The 8,449-nt window shown below is 46.6% G+C and overlaps 1 protein-coding gene across 1 annotated transcript; it reads left to right on the top strand.

Moving 5' to 3' along the window:
• Window positions 1-5,069: 5,069 nt before the first annotated feature.
• LOC120654757 (ethylene-responsive transcription factor ABR1-like) lies at window positions 5,070-5,607 on the top strand. The gene has a single exon (XM_039932396.1). The coding sequence runs from the start codon at window positions 5,092-5,094 to the stop codon at window positions 5,605-5,607; it is 516 nt and encodes a 171-aa protein (XP_039788330.1). The 5' UTR covers window positions 5,070-5,091.
• Window positions 5,608-8,449: the final 2,842 nt, after the last annotated feature.

The following is an 8,449-nucleotide window of genomic DNA, read 5'->3' as shown; positions in this document are numbered from 1 at the left end:
AAAAGGCCGGCCCAGAACTTTCAAGCCTAAGCGGCCGGAAGGAGGTACTCAGAAGGTTAATGAGTCAAAGGTGCAGGGGAGTTTTACAAAGCAGAAGCTCACCTTCGCTCAACTACTGAACAAGTACACAAAGGCCGTTCCAAAAGATCGGCTACTAAAAAAGAACCAAGTTCACCTCCGCGTCAAGGAAAGCGTTCTTCTCCTAGGGGAGAATCCAGCAAGCGTAGGGATGATAGCACTACAGTGTTGCCTCCTCAGAAGGTGTATGCTGCTACGTCATGGGCGTCACCGGCATCGGGTTTTTCTTGTCCTACATGGGGACATGAAGGAATTTGGATGTATTGTTATCCGATGCTATACCCACCATCTCACCACAGGGAGGAGGATCACAGAAGGCCTGTGTTCGGCAAGGTTACACGACCAGTGCATGACCGATTGAGATCCAACCAATCAAGTCAGAGACGACAGCCTGCACCGGTCAGACCGGTCGCCGCTGACCGGTCAGACTGGTCTCATCAGAGGCCGGGCAAAGCTCATTCTCCGAGACAGGTTTACCGTGTCAAGGAGAAGAAAGAAGAGGTACAACCCACTATTGATCCAGAGAAAGCTAAAGCTGATGATGTTGTGCAAATCGGCAATATCAAAGTGGTTGTCAATGATGCGGGTGCAAGGCCGATGGTTTTTGGTAAATCAGTCAATCCTTCTATCCAAAGGCCGATCATGGCCAATGATTATGAGGCCAGCAGCAGTAACTCGATACCAAAGTACTTTCAACCAAGATGGTGTCCTTCAGGGTTGACTCGTACTCAAAGAAGGAAGCTGCAACGTCTACGTGCTCAGGAGAAGAAGGAAAAAGAGTTCAAGAGGCTGAGGGACAAACAATCCAACCACTACAAACCAATGGTCCCTCAAGGCAAGGTATGGAGGGTCAAAGCAGTTGACCAGCCAGCATGACCGGTCAAACCGCCTCAGGAGACCGGTCTGACCGGTACAAGCGATCGGTCTAACCGCCCAGAGCAACCGGTCAGGCCGATTGAGGTTTCAGCAGAACAGAAAGCCGAATTGGCAATGCCCGTTTCGGTTCCTTGCGATGGAGAAACACCACTAGCATTCTCGGTACAAGGCAATGAGGAGCTAGTGGATCATGAGGCTACACCAAAAGAGCAGCAATATGGAGCTCGACGACATTTAAGTGCTCGGGGGGCAAAATATTGGCAAATGATAAGTTACCTCATGAAGTTTCTATGCAACAGATCAGTTTGCAAGGGGCTCTCAAGACTTTGATCAAGTATTTGAGGTCTTGAGCTGGTTGAAAATTGCAACATCAGCGGATAAAAGCCGAATTAGAAGTTTTACAATTCGAGCTAGAAAATTGGCAAACTATTTGTAATAAGGCATATTGATGCTCTTACTTCTATTCTTCGGTTAAAGAATGAAACCGAATTTACTTGGGGGGCAGAACAGCAAGTGGCTTTAGAAAAGATCAAGGTTTATTTGTCTTCAACACCTGTGCTCAAGGCGCCTAGGAGAGGGGTTCCTTTCAGGCTTTATGTGGCTGTTGAAGATAATGTCATTGGGACTGTTTTGACTCAAGAACCGAAGACAAGGAGTATGTCATCACTTATATAAGCCGATGACTTATTGATGCGGAGACAAGGTATACTCTTACTGAGAAGTTATGTTTGGCTCTCTATTATGCTTGTACCAAATTGAAGCATTATCTACTATCTAGTACTTGCATAGTAGTATGTCAAACCGATGTGCTCAAGCGCATGTTACAAAAGCCGATTTTAAGTGATAGAATCGGCGAGTGAGCTTATGCTTTAGTTGAATATGATTTGGCTTGTGAATCCTTGGAATCTATGAGAGGCCAAATCATAATGGATTTCATTGTTGAGCATCGGATTAATGATAAGCATGCTTTGGAAATCGGCTATGTTACTTGCACGCCACGGAATTATATTTCGATAGATCGGTTTGTGATGATGATCAAAGAATTGGTGCTGTCTTGATTTCTCCAAGTGGTGGTATTCTGAGTTCTCAAACCGATCAAAGGAGGATTGCATAAATAATCAAGTTGAGTATGAAGCCCTCTTATTTGGCTTGGAATTTTTGCAATTTATGGGCGTGAAAAGTGTTGAAGCCTTTGGTGATTCACTTCTGATGGTGCAGCAAGTATTTGAGATATATACCAAGGGAAGAGAATGGGCAGGCTATTGCTATAGCTAAGCAAGCATCTGGCTAATAAATTATGAAAAAATATTTTCATATTCGAAAGCCGATGCAAGCAAAAGCCAAGTTGCTGGATATGGACGAACCGGTCCGACCGGTCGATGCAACCAGTCTGACCGCCTAGACCGGTCTGACCGGTCATGAGACCGGTCTGACCGTCCAGACTGCTGGAGACGCCAATTCGGCTATGAAAGGTGATTCATCACTAAAGCCGAAGATCAGGACTAGAGGGTTCCTATAATCTCCTATCTAAAATCTTGGTCGTGGTGAAGAAAAGGATATTTGGCGGATAACGCTTAAAAATGTTTTAGTCAACGATAAGCTCTATCATTGAATAGCCGAATATTTATTTCTTAAATGTTTGAGCTCAGATCAGGCCAAAGTTGCCATGAGGAACGTTCATGAAGATATTTGTGGTATACATCAATCGGCTCCAAAGATGAAGTAGTTGTTTAAAAGAGCCGATTTGTACGAGCTTGCCATGATGTCTGATTCTTTCAAGCAGTATAAGGGGAGTGAAGAATGTCAGCAGTTTGTCTACTGTGTTGATACATCCTATTATCAAATCATGGTCGTTCCGAGGTTGAGGATTGGATTTTATTGTTAAAATTAGTCCTCTATCTTCAAATTGTTGACATATAAGAGCTTTTGTAATTCTCTTGATATATATGCCAAGATTGTTGACATGACAAGTCAAATTTGAAATTCAAAGTTCATGGCATACATTAAGGGGGAGCTCTTATATGCTAGTTATTTATCGCTTTATGATTATCAAATGAGTTACATGTGGGTTGTCATCAATCACCAAAAAGGGGGAGATTGAAAGTGGTCTAGGCCCCTAAGTGGGTTTTGGTGTTAATGATAAAACACATGTGCATTTAATTGTGTAATTGAGCGTGTGTGCAGGTGGTGAGTTTGTATAGGTGAATCAAGTGAGGATGTACAACCCCTCAAAAAGGAAATGAAAAAGCGGAGTTCAAAGGATACTCATGTAATTAGATTTTATATTTGAATTTTGAGTATAGGAACGTCGTACTATCAAGAGGGACTTGATTCAAGGGCTTTGATTTGAAACTAGTGCTCAAGAGAACCTAGACAAACACTTGTGAGCCACAAAACAACTCAAAGGAGCAAAAACCGGAGTTTTTCCCCTGCCATACCCAGGATACTCCGGGTATAGGGCCGGATACTCCGGACCCCGTTGCCCGGAGTGTCCGGGCTCTGTTCAAAGTCTGAAAACCTAGGGTTGCCTGGAGTCTCCGGGCATATACCCGGAGTGTCCGGGTACCCCTTCGCCCAACGGCTCTTTTGAGGCTGAAGAGTATATATACCCCCTCCATACCCTTTCAGCCTCCTCTCTTGCCACTTGACGAGCTGAACTCAAACCTAAGCCAAAAAGAGCTCTCTCACTTTCCTTTCTCCATTCTTGAGTGATTCCCTTGAGAGATTTGAGTGAGAAGCAAGCAAGAGTAAGGATTAGTGCTAGTGAGCCTCATTTCCATCTCTTGAGCACTTGGTTTTGGTCAAACCCGCGGTATTCAAGTTTGTTACTCTTGGAGCCTTGTGCTCCTAGACGGCTAGGCGTGCTTGTGATTGCTCAACCAAGATTGTGAGCTGCACAAGAAGTTTGTAATCTTCATTCCTCGCCGAGAAATCCATAGTAAGTAACCTTGGGCTTGAGAGGTGATCTCGCCCTTGGAAGAGGAGCATAGGGGTTCTTGAGCACCGTCTCTCGAATCCTAACTCAACGGAGACGTAGCACCTTCGGGTGTGAACTTCGGGAAACAAATCCTTGTCTCCTTCGTGTTAGTTTACTTGATTTCATTGCCCTTTGCTTGTGAGACTTCATTTCTAGGGTTTGAGCTCGATCTACTCACTCACGAGTTTCTAGTGAACTTTATTTGTTGGATATCAATCTTAAGAAACCCCTAGTACTCATTCTCTAACTCGATCTACTTTTCTTACTGAGTTTCTTGCAGTTTCGTTTCAGGTCGTTCAAACCCGGAGACTCCGGATATAGCTCCGGATACTCCGGACCACCAAACCCGGAGTATCCGGGCATATACCCGGAGTATCCGGGATAGTCTGCATCTGACATTTTTATTAAGTGTTTTAAATTACAGATTGCCTATTCACCCACTCTAGGCATCTTAAGATCCTTTCAAAAATAGTTTACAAACATTCTCTATTGCTATCATCATCAACATTATGCAAAACAACGTGCTTTGAAATCTAACAGCGTTATCCGTGTGGAAAAATGTTTCCCAGGTTCTAGAATCTCTGGATCAAAATTTTCCCAGTCTTGGGCACCGTGTGCGCAGACATTTCCCACTTTCTTTGCGTCACTGCAACATGCCACTTGCGCCGAAGTTAGCCTTAGCCGGATCAGTGAACTATAAGTACTCCCACTTCTCCACAGCCTTTTCATACGAGACGATCACCGCCGGCAGTGACACCAAACAGCTGATGCGGCCACCTCCTTCTTCCACGGTTCCGACCCCGCCGCCGTTACGCGAGGCCACGGAGGCGGCGGCCATCGTGGCCGCCCTGGCTCAGGTCATTGCCGGTGGCCGTGGCGCGACGCTGACGACGCCACGACCGACGGCACCCCCCGCGCCGTCGCCTGTCGTACCGCCGTGGCCGCCGACGGTGGGCAGCCATCTTGGGGACGTCAGTCCGGCGACGTGTCAATGGTCGGCGCCGGCGCACATTGTTTCGGGTACGTCTGTTCCCTCCCCTGCACCGGTCGCGTCGCCGAATGGATGCTCATGTGGTTGCTTGTTGCGTTCGGACTCTGCAGTGCCGCAAGATCGCTCTGCACCTGCGCAGTGCTTGCTGCCGTCGCCAGCACGGGCTCCAATGGCGTCGGCCGCAAGGAGCAGAGCAGGGGATGGCGGCGCCGCCGCGCGTGGCTACCGCGGGGTGAGGCGTCGGCCGTGGGGCAAGTGGGCGGCGGAGATCCGGGACCCCAAGAAGGCGGCGCGCGTCTGGCTAGGCACGTTCCTCACCCCCGAGGACGCGGCGCGCGCCTACGACGCCGCGGCGCTACGCCTCCGCGGGAGCCGCGCCAAGCTCAATTTCCCAGAGGACGCCGCGTCGCTCCGGCACCCGCCGCTGACCCCTGCGGGCTCTCGGCAGCCCGGCTCCGGGTGGAATCGCACCATTGACCGCTCGCCGTGCCCGGAGATGGTGCGCCGGAGGGACACGACGGATGGGTTCACCGGCGGCGGTGACAATGGCCGGTTTTTGGGTTCTTGGAACATCGGAACCTCGTCGCCGTCTGCTCTGCTTTGTGGGAGCCATGGAACAGGGAGCACTAAAACGGAAGACGCGGGAAATGGTATGGACAAACGCAGCAGCGCGAGGCACTCATAGGAATCACTCTCTACATCCCTCTCTGGGATCGGGCCATCGGCCTAACACATCTCGTCGTTGTCTTTTATTTTTCCCTAGGAGAGGCATTGTAATTCTAGGTTCTGGACGAGAGTTTACACTTAATTTTTGCATGAACACAAACACAAAATTAAAAGTCAAACTTCCTGGTCTTCTAATTCTGATTTCTTGGAACAGTTTTTTTATTAGCCATCCTTGTTTTACTTATACAAATAAGCTATAAGAGCATCTCCAGCAGTTTTTCATTACCCAATCTAACTACAAAATTAAGAGAACTTATGAAAAAAAGTCCTCCAGCAAATCTTTTTATTTTTTTGGACAAATCAATAATTCAGCCAAACTCTCGTCAAATAGAGTTGAAGCTCTCCCAAAACGGTAGTTGGCTTGGGGTGAGATTACCGGGGAATTGTAAAAGCAACTCCCTCAATAACCATAAAAGATATTTATTGACACTCAAAATTGGCACGATGAAGGTTTTCTGGACAATCTGGGCAGGACCGGTCAGACCTCTCCCTTGAACCGGTCAGACCGGTCTAGACAAGTTTGTCAAATTGCAAATTGGACTGCACCATTGCGTAGATCTCGTCGAGACGATCGAAATGCATATATAGAATGTCTAATTCGGAGTCCGGAATGAGGGAGTTATGCCTCCCAGAAGACCTGCACCCCAGTCAGACCGGTCCAGAGCGGTCAGACCGGTCCAGAGACCGGTCAGACCGGTCCGAAACGCCCAGTCCGAGTTAGGAGTTGTATTTTGACACGGGATTTGATAGGGTTCCGACTCCTAACGGGTACAGACCTCCCCATCCTATATATATGAAGAGCCACGGCCGATTGAGGGTAATCCTAATCGATTCACACATTTATCATTTACCTTTTACCTCTAAACCCTAACTTTTCCAATCCCATCTGCTGTTCTTCGCTCGTCTCCACGGCGTTCGATGGCGTTCTGAGTGGCCTGCCGACCTCAGAGCAACCCTAGCTCCACGCGCTCCGACGGGGTCCCTCCCGAGCTCTTGGTTCTAGGTCTTCGCCGTCTTCCTGGAGTACCGGTCTGACTGGTCCGCTATACCGGTCTAACCGGTCGGCGCAGGGAGGCTGCTGGTGTTGATTGTTTTGACGATCTTGCTGCGCGTTCTAGCGCATTCGAGTGTGTTGGCGCAAATTAATGTCAATAATATTGTTACCGCAAAATATCAGCATGATGATGATTCCTCGCGCGCAACACACTGCCTGGGAATTCTGCTTAACTCCAGGACAGGTCCTGAATTTTGAGATTCGCAGAGTGCCAGTTAGTTTGATCCTGCAAATGACAAGATAAATAATCTGATCATCAAAGAGCCAATGTGGCATATCAGCCGATCTCGATAGGATTTTAAACAATTAGCTATTTGTATGATTTAGTTCTGGTAGATAAAAAAGATATGAACGAATCAGCAAATATTGATACAGAATATTAAATCTAGGCTCGATACTTAAATCGTATATCGTCTGGGAATCCGATGTAAAAATAACTAATTTGCTAGTTCCCCAATAAAAACCATAGGTAGCAGTCTAATAAGGATGGAGCGATTACTGAACATGTATTGTATCACAAAAAGAACCACCAAGCCGTTAATAATCAATCTACCATCATCACACATCGGATCGAGTATAACCGAGACAACGTTGGCAGCAGGGTGATAAAATGAATTAGGTTGTGACAAGATATAAGTGCATAAAAGCTTAAATAAAGCAAAAACAAGAGACAATCAGCTAAAATCAGATGCTTTAACTAATAAAATCAATCTTCTCCTAATAGCAATGCGACGAATTCAAGAGATACAAGCTGATAGATCTAAACAAGGCCAAAATAACTGTGATTCTATTATATCTGATAAGAGGTTGAACGATACAACTTTAGATAGATGTTAGGAATCGATAACTGGTAGATAAATATATCAACCAAACTGGTGTACAAACCCGTACCCGTAAGGCATTTCTCAAACCCATACCCATACCCGCAACCCGCGACGGGTGCAAAACTATACCCACACTTGTCACACCCTAGTGCCGTATACCCGCAGGTACATCCGCATACCAGTCATGATCATGCAAGCAACACTAATATTAACAGAATATGAAAGAACATGTTCATGGCTACAACACACTTGAAGTGCTTATATACTTGTATATGGGTCCACATATTAGTTGTTGTTGCGGGTTTACAGGTAGAGAGGCACGGATACACCATTTTCAAACCTACGGAATTTTACCCGTCGAATATAAGTACAAACCCGCACCCGTATCCATGGGCACAAACACAAACCTGGATCCTCTCCCTAGCGGGTTTGTACACGTGGGCACACGGGTAATTTGTACCTGTTGCCATCCAAGTACCAACTAGCTGAGTCAATGGGAAATGCAGAACTAGGGATTGGAGGAGTACGACGAAGGGCTTAGCAACGTTAACTTCGCAATTTGGCCCTCCATCTCCTCAAATTAATACTTGTGACATAGTTTAGTAATGTTAATTTTGCATTATTTTATCTATGCCCCCTTAAAATTAACGGAAATACTAGTATCCAGAAGTCAGATGTGAAATCTCCCACCAGACGCTCTATCGTAAAATTTGAGCTAGGGATTTAAGAGCAACTCCAGCAAGACCTGTACTCATAAAATAGGGACCAAGGGTAGAAAAACTCACTCTAGCAGAGCCCCTACTCAAGTTCATAGAGTAGGATGGCACCCAAAATCGGGGGCGTATATTCCTCGCGCAAGCAAATGCAAGCTGATCCATCACGCTGAAGGATTCCTCGCGTGCTGGTCCTCGCCTGAGTGAATG

This window comes from Panicum virgatum, chromosome 1K (assembly GCF_016808335.1).
Source record: "Panicum virgatum strain AP13 chromosome 1K, P.virgatum_v5, whole genome shotgun sequence".
Lineage (NCBI taxonomy): Eukaryota > Viridiplantae > Streptophyta > Magnoliopsida > Poales > Poaceae > Panicum > Panicum virgatum.
This window is presented reverse-complemented; position numbering and strand designations above follow the sequence as displayed.

Bases quoted from the DNA above. Each gene is read 5' to 3' on its own strand.
- LOC120654757 (XM_039932396.1), top strand. From the start codon at position 5,092: ATGGCGTCGGCCGCAAGGAGCAGAGCAGGGGATGGCGGCGCCGCCGCG.